At 35.8% G+C, this 14,859-nt stretch overlaps 1 protein-coding gene across 1 annotated transcript in view; it reads left to right on the top strand.

The window, feature by feature from the left end:
- The window catches only part of LOC149780279 (ATP-dependent RNA helicase DDX1-like), a 339,496-nt gene that overhangs the window by 23,790 nt on the left and 300,847 nt on the right, over positions 1–14,859 (top strand). Inside the window, exons 8-10 of the mRNA XM_089937077.1 lie at positions 4,298–4,458; positions 9,019–9,091; positions 11,588–11,664. Coding sequence (XP_089793203.1) covers positions 4,298–4,458; positions 9,019–9,091; positions 11,588–11,664 — 311 coding nt within the window. The remainder of the gene's footprint in view (positions 1–4,297; positions 4,459–9,018; positions 9,092–11,587; positions 11,665–14,859) is intronic.

Raw genomic sequence — 14,859 nt, 5'->3', positions numbered from 1 at the left:
AGTCTAAAGGTCAAAGGTCAAGGTCATTGTGACAGAAAAACAATGGTTTCTGTACAGTACATTTCTAAATCACACATCTAATCCAAATATTATGGATGGTTTGCACTTGGAGTAAGGAAAAGGTGCAAGAGCAAGGCAACTGGATGAAGAAATTTTTTTTCACACAATAACATTAGTTCTACATCATGGATCTGGCATTGTATATCTTGAGCTGAGCTCCATGTCTTGTGTTTTAAAACAAAAAAGTAGCAGATGTTGATATTGAAAAAAACTTTCTCATAACTAGAAAAAATATAAATTTACCAATAAAAAACCCATAACAAGTGAGGACATTGAACTTCAAAGACTTTTTTAAAAAGTGAGGATTCCAGGTGCTTTGCATGATTTATTAAGAGGAACTAAAGCTGTGGAAAGCTTCAACTAAGGTGATTTAGAGATCAACTGCAGAGGAGCCAAAATAACAGCTTTTATGAGGAAAAAAATATGAAATCATAAACATGCTGTTATTGACATTTGTGGCATAGTAATTTAATTTGTCATAGGACTTCTTCATCTCAGCTGATAATTTCCATGGTTTGAAAAACAAAGTAAATATGGAAGCAATGTAAATCAGACTAAACTCAGATTTATTTTCATTGCATAGAATTGACTATGCTCTCAGTATCTCAACATGTGAACAGAATTTCATTTTTACTTACGATATTTGCTGGCCTATAAGTCGACATGGCGTTTAAGTAGAATAAGCAAATTTGGCAAATTTTCTATCCTTCATCCATATGAAGGATGCTAAGTTGATGATGAGGATAAGACAAGCCCAGATTGACTTTTTTATTTCATTCCACACAGCATCATGAATTTTATCCTATCTGCAACTCGGTAACCTTTCCAGTCAGGATCATTAAATGTAACTAAAAGTACCTAATTTGTTTCACACGAAGTATTTTAAATGTATTATGTATTTTTCTAGCTAAAAAATTTATTGAGTTACAGATAGGATAAAACTTGTGATGCTGTGTGGTATTAAAGTATAAATTTTTCCGGTTTCATTAATATAAAAAGTATCATTGTATATTATTCATGATTGCCATCAATAGGGAAATTGCATCATTAAATCTAAAATGATTTTTCCACAGCCTTTTGTGGGGGAAGATAGTTACAGAGGGATGCATATGTATTACATCAGATTTTTCTCTTTGCACCTTGTGATCAAAATAAACTATAGTCAGATATATGAGAGAGAGCGAGATTTCAGTTCATGTTTTTTGTTGTTGTTTTGTTTATTAAACTTATTGTCCCCGTTTAGCTGACGCTTTTGTAAAAGAGAGAAAACATTAATAAATGAAACAGTAAATGTAAACTTTGAAAATACATACTATATTCCTTCAGGGTTTAAATATTCACAATAGTTATATCCATAGAGACTTCATTTAGGTTAAATCCCAAGAACGACCATTTCGTATGCATTTTTTTTTTGCAAGTATGATGACGTCTCCATTCCCAACAAATAAGAATTTATCTAAAGTGCATGTGTACTTAGGTGGCATTCGTTTTTGATCTTTGCCCATGCTAAATGTTACTTCAAAATGCTATCAGTTCCTTTTGCAAGTTCAAAAGATGTCACTGGCTGAGAAATTTACACCAGTAACCACCTGGCATTCATTATATGGTATGGTATTCATAATTCCCATGGGTAGCCTCATTTCCCTATTGGTAGCCTCGCTAATCAGATCTGGTCTGCAGAATCATGACCTCAAACAGGTGTTAGCTTGGAATGACTGAATACAGCTGTAGCATATTTAATTAGGTGTAAATACCACTTCAAAACCATTTGATTCTTGGATAATGGAAGTGGGAACAAAAAGGAATTGCTTACCTTGTGGTGTTAAGTAATAATGGAATATGTTACTGCTCTTGTACATGAGTAAGATCAGACATTAGATAAGTGAACAATACGGATTTACAATCATGAAGACATCTCTCTTTCTCTCTCTCTCTCTGTGGGGCATAAGTTTTATTTTGATCATTAGGTGCAAGAAAATTGTGATGGAATATGTTTTTGTGATGGTTATTCATCTTCTAACTTCTAATTTGTCAATTTTAACACACATATATGTAATCAAATGTAAATAACGTATGTTACAAACAACGTACATTACTGGTGCATACAGCTTTAGTGCAGTTACATTTGATGTATGTTACTTTTTAATACTGATGATTATGTAATTGTTTAAAATACTCAAAGTGGGATCCTACATTTATAGGTTACTGCTTTTTTATGGGAAAATATGAATAAGTTTTTCAGATGGAAATACTGCATGACCTTGGGAGTGCAGTATATCCATCCGAAAAAACGTGTTCATATTTTCCCATACAAATGCAGTAAGCTTTTTATTATATGCTCATTTTCTTATTCTACCTAAGGCTTAATTATATAAACAAAAGTATACTACTAGAAACAAAGTAACTGAATGTATGCAGTATTCCGAACTAAATACACAAACACAGATTCATCATTACACAACAGCAACATTATTAATGCTCACATAACTCCACCCAGATAAATTTGAACTTAGTCATACCCTAGAAATAACTTTTGCATAAAAATGGTGTTTTGGTCTGCTTGAAATTGAAATTTGGAGTTATATTGTGAATGAATGTGCATTGCAACAACTTTTCCATTTGATCTGGAACGAATAGATTTTTGTATTTTTGTTGATTCTACAAAATTTCCTAATTATGGACTGGATTTTTCTGTGCCAGTTCTACATGAAGTACATCAATTTCAGCAGTGTGAGAGCAGTGTGTGACATCAGCAAGTGTGTTTCTGTTCTGTCATTGAATGTTTGAAATCATAATGTGGGGAAAATATGAAGTCTTTCAATTGCAATTATCAAAAAGACACTATGGAATATAATGTTTATTTCATTTTTAGTGCAGTAAGGAGGATGTAATTGCACTTGGAATATAGTTGAAATTACAGTACAATTTTGAGTTGTTTAATCAAGCTTGAGAACCCATGCCATGGCTCATGTAATTCAGATTTGCAGAACTAAGAAAGTACATTTTGAGGAAATTCAGGATGTAAAACTAAGTATATTTTTTGCCATTCTTATTACCAGCTAAAGAAGACAGTTTGTGCCTTGTCACTTGCTGATTATTTGTAGGGACCGGCAATTGTATGAAATCTGGCGTCTATCGCTAGCCTAAATCCGAAACATTGTATTAAGATAATGCATAATGTGGCAAAGCAGCTGGTATGTGGCAGTCCACAAAACATCTGCTTTAGTTCATTCAGAAACAAATGTAATCAATCAAAACGTAAAGTTCCTACTACGTGAGTGTACATGATTTGTTTACAAAGTAGTTCCTAATACACTATTGGGCTCACGTGAGTACAGTATGAAGTGTTTGTGAGTGCAGTATCATAAAATACTGAACGATTCTGACAATGTAAAGTTAACGGAGAAAAAAATGAAAATATAATAATTTTTCATACATTATCTCTTGCCCAAGATGAAATATTTTTCACACATTATTGTTTGTACTTTTGGAGAATAATTGTTTCATATGAAAAATATGATAAAGTGATCTGGATGACATGAAACATATATAAGTTGATTCGTAGTATAAGACAAAGCTAAAATTTTCTGGTGAAAAGTATCATGTTTTATGCCGGCAAATATGGTATTAAAACCAAGTTCAGCTGAAGTTTTCATAAATATTTTAGAATTCCATCTTTATTCTACTGAAGCATAATTACACATCCACCTTTATATCGATAATGAACAAAATATGAAAAAGAAGAGGAATGTATCAAAACAGTTTCAGTCAGGTACTTTTGTTTAGTGATCTGGAATAAAAAGGCAGAGGGAAGGGGCTTGGTTGGGAGAAAATTGGGGCTGTGAAGAGTGTTAGTTCATTATCTTCATTCATGGAGAGCCTTGTAAAGTACAAGTTTCATACTAAAGTTCACATTCAGCATTGTATTTTCTCACTATCCCTGTGATGCCATATATTAATGGCTTACCAGAAGGAAGAAAGGGGGTTGGGGTGGCATTGAAAATACAGTATTTAGAAGTTAAACATGGGCATAAAGAAATTTTGGCAGTTTTAAGTGCGCTGAAAGCATGAAACTTGCACGGGCATACATCATATAATGGATATGTTATACACCAAAACTGAGTTGCTATTGCCTTCTATCTTGGTTTTTATTCCAAGTAGGTTACAAATTGTGTCATGACATATGCATTCGTTTGTCTATTTATTTACTTATGTGTATGATGCTTGAACATTTCAGGGAAATATTACTTTGAGGCCACAGTGACAGATGAAGGACTGTGTCGTGTTGGATGGTCAACAGATAAGGCCTCGCTGGACCTTGGGACTGATAAAGCTGGCTTTGGATATGGTGGCACTGGGAAAAAATCATTTGGGAAACAGTTTGATTCTTATGGAGAGGTATGTTTTTCTGTTTAAAATCAACCCCTTAGATCCAAAATGTAATTTAAGAGTTTGTATATACTTTCACAAGTTCTTTCATGGTTGACATTCAGGATTTTGTTGCCTGGGTCCACTTAACAGTTCATACCTGTAAAATATGTTTTTATTTTTTTCCATTTTTTCTGGGTCCACTGGAACATGTAAATTTGAAATTGGTGGATGGGTGTGGTTAGCTTCGAAGGATGCAAGTCACATCACACAGCATCTGAAAAAGATGTCCTGGTTCTACTGTGATAGATACATTGGGTATGCTGTCCCCATTTTTGAAAGATTAAGAGAATTTTTTACCTTTCCTGGGATTCATCATCTTCATTTCTCTTGAGATGCACAATGTATCTCATTCTCAACGTCAGCTGATGACGCTTCAGAAGGATCAGTATGATTGCATTTGTCATTGGGGACTGGTTTTCATTTCCTTTCCAGAGCAGACATGCATTGCAGCATGAACCAGTCTGATAATGGTAAAAAACCAAGTTCAGGCAGTGTCCATTTCAAAAACTTAATGATAGAATAGAATTTTGAATGGGATAAAGACCAGTGTGCCATAAGTAAATATATATAAAGAATACAAATCATATGGCGAACAACAATCCTTTCAAGTGCATTGGATCTAGAAAGGAGCAAGGGATCATGTTTGTCAGGGATTAATTAAGATAAATGCAATAAACTGACCTAGAAATTGATGAGCCAAAATGACATCTGTTATTTTATGTAAATTTATGTAAGTGCAAATTATATCCCAGATATTTCATTGTAATAGTAGTCATTATAGGCTATTAAGCAAATTTAGAGAATTATTTAAAAGAAAATGTGTTGGCAGCAAAAGATAATTTTATTTGTGCATGGTTGTCTTTTTCTAGTCTTCTTGGTTTAAACAACTTGGTTTCAATGTTCTAAGGCAGCGTATCCATTAAGATTCCCTTTCTTTCCTTGTTTGGGGACTCCAGTTGGGGTTGTGAGCAATTGCAATAAGTGTTATATCACTGAAAGTGTGGCCAGAGGAGGAGAAAAGTTCTGCAACCGGGCTTCCGTACAGCTTCTTTGTCGTCCAGTCAGATCTATGAAGGTTGATCCTTTTATGTAGCTATTCAGTTTCTCCATCATAATGAAGGCTACAGATCTTACATGTGATGAGATAAATTACATTCTCTGTTTTGTTTGGACCATGTATGTTTAATATTTCTCTAGTCACTGTGCTAGAAAATGTCCTGGTCTCTATCATATGTTGACAGGTTTTACACAGCTGTCATCCAAAACACTGCATAAGGAACATCCCATATAGCCAGGCACTGAGGATACACAGAATTCACTCCGACAATGAAATATTCCTAAAAAGGTCTGATGAGCTATCAAAACATTTAATTTACCGAGGCTACAACAAAGACCTGATTACAGAGGCAACCCAAAGGGCTAAACAAACAAACCACAATGACCTAATAAATCTTGGAAAGAAAGAAAAGGCTTATAGGATACCATTTTATCCTGACCTACCATCCAGACAACCCCAAAGTAGGTAAAATCATTGGGAAACACTGGCCCATCGTGAAATTGTCGGAAGCACTAAAGTTAATCCTCCTTAACAAACCAGAAGTCGCCTTCCGGATACCAAAAAACCTTAAGGACATCCTAGCCATGCGAACGTAATGCCAATCACTAATCAAGACCACCCTAGTCAATCTGGCCCTTGTGGCAATAATAGGTGCAAAACCTGTTAACATATGATAAAGACCAGGACATTTTCTAGCACAGATCTAGGACTGTACAATTTGTTAGGATTATTCAGTAGAACAAACAAGATAGACTCTGATCCTAGAGCATTATGCTGTGGCAGATCAGTATATTTTTTTGTTTACAGTGCACTATGCCCATTGAGGATTTCAGAGAATTCATGTTTCTATGCACGAAATGAACCCATCTATGAATCATCACAGACTGAATATTGTGGTCATCATGGATGTCCACATTGTGGCTTATAGGGAATAAATTAAGTTTATTGATTCCATTGGAATGTTGCAGCAATATAATTGTGGAGTAGTGGATGTCCACTACATAATGTAAAAAGTTTGAATACTCTTTTTAAGTTGTACATAATGCCATGTAATATTCAAAGACTTGCCCACTAAAAGGCATTGACAAATGTGAGTTGAGTGATAATAGATACAAGTATGAGGTAAGAATTCATAAGAATATAATGAGAGAGAGAGAGAGAGTGATTACAATCTTCTGTGCTCATGCTTCTGTGTTCTTTTGCCATAAAAATAGTCGTCACATGACAAAAACTACAGAACTGTTCCAGAATGTCAAGTGAATATTGTTATATTATCACTTAAGTTGCAATCTTGTTATATTTTAACCTGCTGATCCTTTTTAAGCACTTAGTGTTAGCATAAATAAAACATTTTCTTGCAAAAGAACATGTACAGAATGCATATTTAACTGGGTTTAGCAGTGAATTAAGGACATTATGTCTTATAATCACCTAAATTGCATGGAATCGTTGGGAACAAAAAGACGGTTTCAAATCACTTTAACAAAATATGGACATGCATCATGTCATTCATTATTATTTCAAATCAAACTGAAATGCCTACTGTATGCAGAGTTAGATATGAAAATAAAAAAATAAATTCTAGTTTTTCTATATAGTTTTAGTTTAAAGCCCTAATGCCACCATTATGTACAAAAAGTTCTACATGCTAAAATATCTGAATAATACTGAATCTTGATATTGGTCTAAACATGTCAACTAGCATGGTAATTTATGGCAATTTATGGCAACTAGAATGCTTAGATAAGGCAATCTGCAGTTAAGGCAATCTGCATGGCAAGATAACTGAAGAAGGGAAATTGGCACATATTTGGTTATCACATCATTTTTATGTTACATTAAAATCAGAATTTCAGTGTTTCTTCACACTGAATCATGTAATTCCTCCCACAAACTGAGAAACTCTGCCATTTTCCACATGTGTATGAATTAATCTGATGTTAGTTGTTGACATTTGTGGGTCAACCAATTTCATTCGAAAGCTGGAGCACAAGGTCTGATGACCTCACCATTGTAAACATAAGAAGCCAACACCACGCTGTATTGAATTGTCTACAGCCCAAGTTTGCCTTCCAGAGTTTTATTTCTATCTAATGCATGCTTTCTCCTCAGATACACTTGATATCATATCAGTTTTACAGTGTTTGGATTGGTGAGAAACAAAAACCATTTTCATCCAGCAGTTAATGTTATTTTGAAACATCAGAACTAAAACTAACATCAGAACTTGGCGTCTTTCAGTGTCTGTTAGGAACTGTGAGTACATGATTGTTCTTCCTGATTTACCATAGTTAAATGAGAGGCCCCGAGTTGCCAATGGTCTAAAGCGCTCTCTGTTATAGTTCACTGCCATCTCACCTCTGTCTGCGTGGATTCAAGTCTCAGATTTGGCCAATAATGGGTATGTGAGAAAGCTTTCCAGTAGCTTCTTGCGGGTCATTGCTTCTTTCCGTGGGTTTTCCCAGGTTCTTCCTCCACCATTAATAATGGCTGCCATGTATAGTCTATCGTGTGCTGAAAAATGGCGTCAAACCATGCAACCTCAACCATAGATAAGTTAAAAGGTAGACAGCGAACATGCATTACAGCTGATTTCATTGAGTGGACACCCACCATTGATAGTGGACATCCACCACCAGATGTGAACACTTATTTACTTGCTTATTGTGTTGATGGGATTGCATGGGCAATCTAAAATTTGTGATGCGTGTACTGTAGATCTGATGGGGACCAGTTCAGGATCATGCTCTATTGACCTTTGATTCACCAATCAAATTACAGCATTTATATTTTTGAAAGTAAAAACCTTTATTCACTAACAATAACTGTCCCAAACATGAAATGTAAAACTTTATATGATATTCTGGTAAATGTAAGTGGAACAGGAATTCCAAAGGTCTCCAGAACGTGGAGTTCTATCAATACCTATCAAATCTCTGATATGCGGGAAATATGGATTTTAAATAAATTGAAATTATTTCTCAAAAACTGTTGAACAAAACATTAGCAGATTTCACAGAATGCATCTTCACATGGGTCCTTTCAAGTTTGGTTGAAAAACAAATCTTTTCTGCCATCCATTAATGCTGTCATAATTGTAATAAAACAAGCTGTTAAATGTCAGAAAGCATCATTATTGGCCTACTACCCTGGCATTTGGGTTTCAAGAAGTTTTCAACAAGGTGAGCAATCACAGGCCCACTTGATCCTCATTTTCAACGGTGAAACTGAGAAGTACATACAATTTTTCATGTGACTTTTATCATTATTGAAATGTTTTATGTTTGCTTGGTGATTATGTATAACTGCAGAATTGTGTCTACATTGTTGAATAAACAGAGGTTATTGCTATGAAATTTGACTATCAGATTGCTTGATACAACTTATTTTTTTGAATGTTTCATACATTTTTAATGAATTTTGTCTGCTGTACATAGTCCTTAATACAACCTTATTCTTCTTTATTGCAGTCATATGGAATGAATGACACCATTGGCTGCTTTTTAGATCTTCAGAAAGGTGAAATCAAGTGGTCCAAAAATGGTAATGACTTGTGCTTTAAAAGGTTTCATATTTGAGTTTTATGTTGGACCAGCTTAAAAGGAATATTCTGTTAATCATGCCCTGTCCCAAACAGCCATGTTCTCAATGTCCACTGAACAGATTGCAGAAAGAACAAATAGGTATACTTTTTGGCGATGAGACAAGTATTGGCATTTGCAGTAAAGTTAATATTCTATGCTAATAATTTTGAAAATCATATAAACTCTACATTAGTTGCTGTACTTAACTGAAACTTAATGTGACCTTTACAAGAATGTTATAACCTGATATAATAGGACTCCTGTTCTGCCTGCAGTAGCAGAAATCTATGTCAGAATACAGTCAAACACCTGAACCCTTGTCAAAAGAGTCCAAACAGGCACATTCTTGAGGTGACTGTTAAAACAGAGTTGATGTACAGAGATAATGGCAAATGTTGTGCGTTCAGAATAGGAATTGCATCTTTGACTAAAACATGTGAGCTGTAGTTGCCAAGTTATTTAGGTGTTGGACTCCGAAGGGTGCAGGTTCAAGTCACACCATTGGATCAGCTTGGATCAACTATCATTATGTGTCATTTGGCATGGGCAGATGGCTTGCTGTGGCATGGTATAACATTGATAACAGTGATAACATTCCTGTGGTGACAGCACAATCATCAGTGATAACATTCCTGTGGTGGCAGTGTTATCATCAGACTAACATTCTGTTAGTTTCTTGTGTGCCCATTTTATGACATTGTTTGTCCATGTGTTAACATTTGAATGTGTGGTCCATAACTTTGTAACTGTTGGTGAGAATTTCATGGAACTGTGCATATACGTATAATGACTAGCTCTTCTGCCGCATGCCATAGGCATGACCCAGACTCGATGTCAGAGTCAAGGTCATGACAGGAAAATGGAAGTCGTTGATTTATATCTTTGTCCAAGTGTAACTTTTGAACCACTTACTGAATGAACTTATGTTATGTATTATTGACCATATGTCACATACCACAGACATTCTTCCATCTCAAGGTGAAGGTCATTATTAGGGAAAATGTAACTCTAACTTGTATCCTTGTTCAGAGTAAATTTTTGAATCATTTAAGATATTTTAATGAAATTTTATCTTGTTATATATCATGATTAGACAATGTCAAATATAGTCATATCTCTTTCACGGCAAGAAAATATATAAATCATTGGCCTCTATTGATATATGGGTATAACGTTAGAACCAAAAGAAAATGTTTTAATGAAACATTAGCCTGTTATATAATTTCATTTGATTGTGTCTCATGAGTTCATAGTCATATTTCATGCCTCAGTGTCAAGGTCAGAACAGAACATTTCTTGTCCAGGGTGTTAGGTTTTAATCCCTCACATATTTCTGTGAAACTTGACCCAGGTCCAGACATTGTCATACAGTAGTCAGGTCCCTTGCTCAGATGTCACGGTCATTAGTAGGGAACAGGTTCACAATTTGAATGTATCCAGTTGGACAGCATGGTGGGAGATCATAGCATGGTTTGTTGATGGAACACTACCAGGTTCCATGGAACACTTATATAAAATTTTTAATGGTTTTAAAGCAGGATCTTGCTTGGATTCTGTGGAGTCTGATATGTTTTGCTAAATGAGATATGTTTTACTAAATGAGACGTGTTTTGCTAAATGAGGCATGCTTTGCTAAATGAGACATGTTTTGCAAAACAAGACAGTCATAATTAAATAGTTGTCCTTCAGCTTTTACTTATGTTGTAACCAGTGCAGCTGTATGCATTGATCTCACAAGTATGTGGGGTAAATTGTGAGCTTTCTCTTTTTATAATGCAGTGCCATAAAAGTGTTGTGTACTAGGTTGCTTTTGACTGGAACTTTGTCAGCAATGTACAGTAATGGGGATGTAGCATTATTATTATAGGGCATGTCTTACATTAAAGACATTTATAAATGGTGACTTTTTAATTTGCCAAGAATTACAACAGTGTAAGTTAACTTAATCAGCTATTTCGAAAGTAAAATTTGTACAATAGAATGGGAACCGTGTCATACCAGAAATCTGCCATGGTTATTGTTATATTTGGGGGGGGCTTTATTATGAGGGAACACAGCAGTTCTAAAAGGTTTCTGATGCCTCATAATATGGTATATTCTTTTAGTGCAGATCTAGAGAGGATAAGGTTATCAATTTATGTTGGTTTTATTTTTGCAATCTTAACCTTGAGACGGCTGAGCCGCTCAATCACTTAATCTACACCACCACAAAAAATACCTGTTATATAATGATATTTGTATCATGGCATTTATTAGTATTCATCCATTTCAATGAAAAAAATTTGATCAATATTTGAACAAAATGTTATCCTATTTCATGAGTATCAGTTTTATTTAATTGTTTGAATAGCATAATGCAGTTATATGCAATATAAGTCATATTATTATTGTAATGTTATGAGCAATGAAAATTTCACATGTGTCTGAAGGAAATCCCATGATCCTTTGATTTCAGGTGTTGAGCTGGGAAAAGCCTATGATATTCCTGGACATTTGAGGACTGAGAAGTTCTTTGCTGCTTTGGTCCTCAAGGTAATCCAAGATACATAATTCTTTATAGTTGGTAAAGTTTATTAAAAGTCTGTTTACCATATATATATGACAACAAGTCCATTCTTGATGATACATCCCCCACCCTGTTCTTGTTGGCAAATTTGTAAGACTGGCACCCTAGTCATGTCACAGGAGAAATACTGTATACACATGCTGAATTTTGCTCATTTATTTTGGGTCCCTGTGCAAGTGCTATAACAAGATGCAATACATCACTTGTTTTAATGAAGTGTTCTTTATAAAGGAGTAATCCTTGTGTAAAATGTCATTTGGGATCCGAAGGGACTTTACTGTATTTCACTGTCAAAAACATTCCCTGATCACATAATGGTAGGGAAATAAACTTTACTACCTTCTGAATCTAGTAATCCTTAAAAGATGAAAATTCAGTCTTTTCAATCTTTATAACATGTAGCTGAAGGGGGAAAAAATGTATTCATTGCCACTTTTGCCACCACTAGGTGGCTACCCGTCAGTCAGATGTTTACCAGTTTAAGCTTTGCTTAATCCAGATCTTACCGCTTTCCCTCCTGTAATGAAGGATTATCTGTATGGGTTTTCAACCAATTCTTTACAGAATTTGTTTAGTATTATGTAAAACGGTATTTGTTACATGTTGCAATAATTAACTTCATGAAAGTTTTGCATTTGTGGCATTTGTATTCTGTCCTTGTGCTCCAAGATGGTAAAATTGGTGCTTGCAGTTGGTTGTTACTTACAGACTTTGCTTCTCTTTTTCACAGTAACAAGTGTTGATTATTTGTACAGGTCAGTATTTTTGAGTTTTTATTGTTTGAGAATTTATTTTTCTTCAGTGTTGAACAATGAAAACAAAGTGCATGAAGTGCTAGAGGCTTAAGATGTGCAAAGTTATGCACAAGACATGTCTGGCATGTACTAAGTTCACATCTGCATTGACAGTGGTTGTACCTTGTGTTCAAAGGGACTCCATTGCTGTGAGGAAAGATCTAAAGAGCAAGGAGAGATGTGGGCAGCACTCAACAGAGTGTGATGTACTGAACCTACATCCTCAAGATGTCATCACTTGCAGATGGAGTGGAGATTGCTATGATGGTCCCCCAATCCCATCAAAGATAATGTTTAGGGGAGATTCTCTGATGGTCCCCCAGTCCCATCAACGATAATATGTAGTGGAGATTGCTATGATGGTCCCCCCAATCCCATAAAAAATTATGTGTAGTGGAGATTTTATGATGGTCCCCCAATCCCATCAAAGATTATGTATAGTGGAGATTTTATGTTGGTCCCCCAATCCCATCAAAGATGATGTGTAGCGGAGATTCTGTGATGGTCCCCCAATCCCATCAAAGATTATGTGGATGAGGCCAGTGGCAAACATAACATTGAAATAGTTAGAAATAGAGGATCAAGGGGTAGCACAAATCCCAACCTCGTTTTTTTCCTTAGATATTTCTAGAAGCACACATACATTTAATGGTTCACAAAGTGACAATGCAGTTGCTGGCCTCAGATAATTTTATTTGTCTCGTCCTTTGTCGCATGACTCCAGTGATTGTTTGTAGCTAACATGTCCTTTTTTAGACAGCCCAGTGGGCATAAAATCCCCACAACATGTTTTGAGCAAAGTCTTTGGGCCTGTAAATCCAGGTGCATCAATTGTATGTTTAATTTCAATGATCGATATGATCATCGGTACACTGCTGCTCTGGCTTTTGACCAGCCCATCCAGCTGGACCTGCCAGTTGAAGTGAGTGATTACTGACCAGGTGGCCATTACTTTGGCAAGCCATGGCAAATACTTATCGTATGTTCCATAGTATGATGAGTTATATGGGGATCCAGTTTAGCCATTCTATCCATTTCACTGCATGTTCTACTCATGCGGTGTCTGAGCAGACCTTCCAGCCATCCTCAGTGCCAACCATCTATCACACTTCCTGGCTGGCAATGGAGGGATGATCGGAAGCAAGAAGATAATAGGTTGAATACAACAATAGCAGTTTTCAGTTTTGATCTCAGTTTAATTTCATGCAGCAACATACCCCTCAGTTCAGAAGGCAGTTTAATAAAGTGGATAGGAAGCAGGGTTTCTTGTTCCCTAAGCCTCTCAACAACCACCAACGACTTTTCATCCTGACTGTCTGCTTGACAGTGGGAGCTCAAACCCTTAATTTCTGGCAGTCTTAGATTGATGTATTTCCTCATAATGAAGGAGTGCTGCAAGTTGTTTTGGACATGGTTTGGATTTTATTTATCAAGCTCCCACCAGTTTTATCTTCCCTTTCCATAATGGATATGCCATCTGATCTGGGAGAGGGGGGAATTTTGCCGAAGGAGATCTGGTCATTACAAAACAATTAGTGGAGTGAGTGTGCAGACCAAACACCCAGGATTTCTTTACAATGTTTGTAGTTTTGCAAAGCCAGTGTGAAGTTCAGTCCAGTTATAGACTTCAGCTGGGGCAACAAATATGTAGCTGCTCCAAGGTTATGAATGGAGATGGCACATTCATTCAGGATTTCCATAAAATGGGAGGAATTTTCGGGCAGTTTAGACTTCACCAACACATATATGCAGCCAGCATTGTCCAAGTTACTTCGGTTTCAGGTTCCAAGAATAATTAATCAATTGCACATATGCACACTCCAATTTGGTCACAGCATCCATCCATGGATGGTCGTGAGGTCATCAGCTGTGTCTACTTGACATCATCAACTGCATCTTGGAAGTATTTTCTATGACATCATCTAAAAACCTTTGGTTAGTGCATCATTGGAGCAAGGCAGGAACAATCTTTCCATTCGAGATAGTTAGGCTTATTGTGAATTGGAACTAGTCATTCCATCTCAGAATTTTGTCCACCTAGGCCAGTCTTGACCATTTTTTCCACCTTAATGTATGTATTGTGCAGATTATTGAGCTTGCATAATCAGTTTTCTGATAGTTGATTCAAGAAAGAAGTTTCTGTGATTCCTTATTCTGTTTGATGGTGCAGTGGATTTTTTTCTTCTCAACTGCCTTTTCATGCATCCATTGTAGATGGCCCTGTGACACCCCTTTTTCAGTTGATTTAATCAATGAATTATGATCTTGACCAGAATCATATCATGTATGCATCAGTGGCACAACACACAGTAGTTCACAGAAGGAATTCCTCAGGAATGTTCCCACCTGGAAGTTATGATTTGCACA

The sequence above is a fragment of the Sinohyriopsis cumingii genome, chromosome 16 (genome assembly GCF_028554795.1).
Source record: "Sinohyriopsis cumingii isolate HCF-2022 chromosome 16, ASM2855479v2, whole genome shotgun sequence".
Classification (NCBI taxonomy): Eukaryota; Metazoa; Mollusca; class Bivalvia; order Unionida; family Unionidae; genus Sinohyriopsis; species Sinohyriopsis cumingii.
The sequence above is the reverse complement of the archived record's forward strand: the minus strand, read 5'-3'. Positions and strand labels throughout refer to the sequence as shown.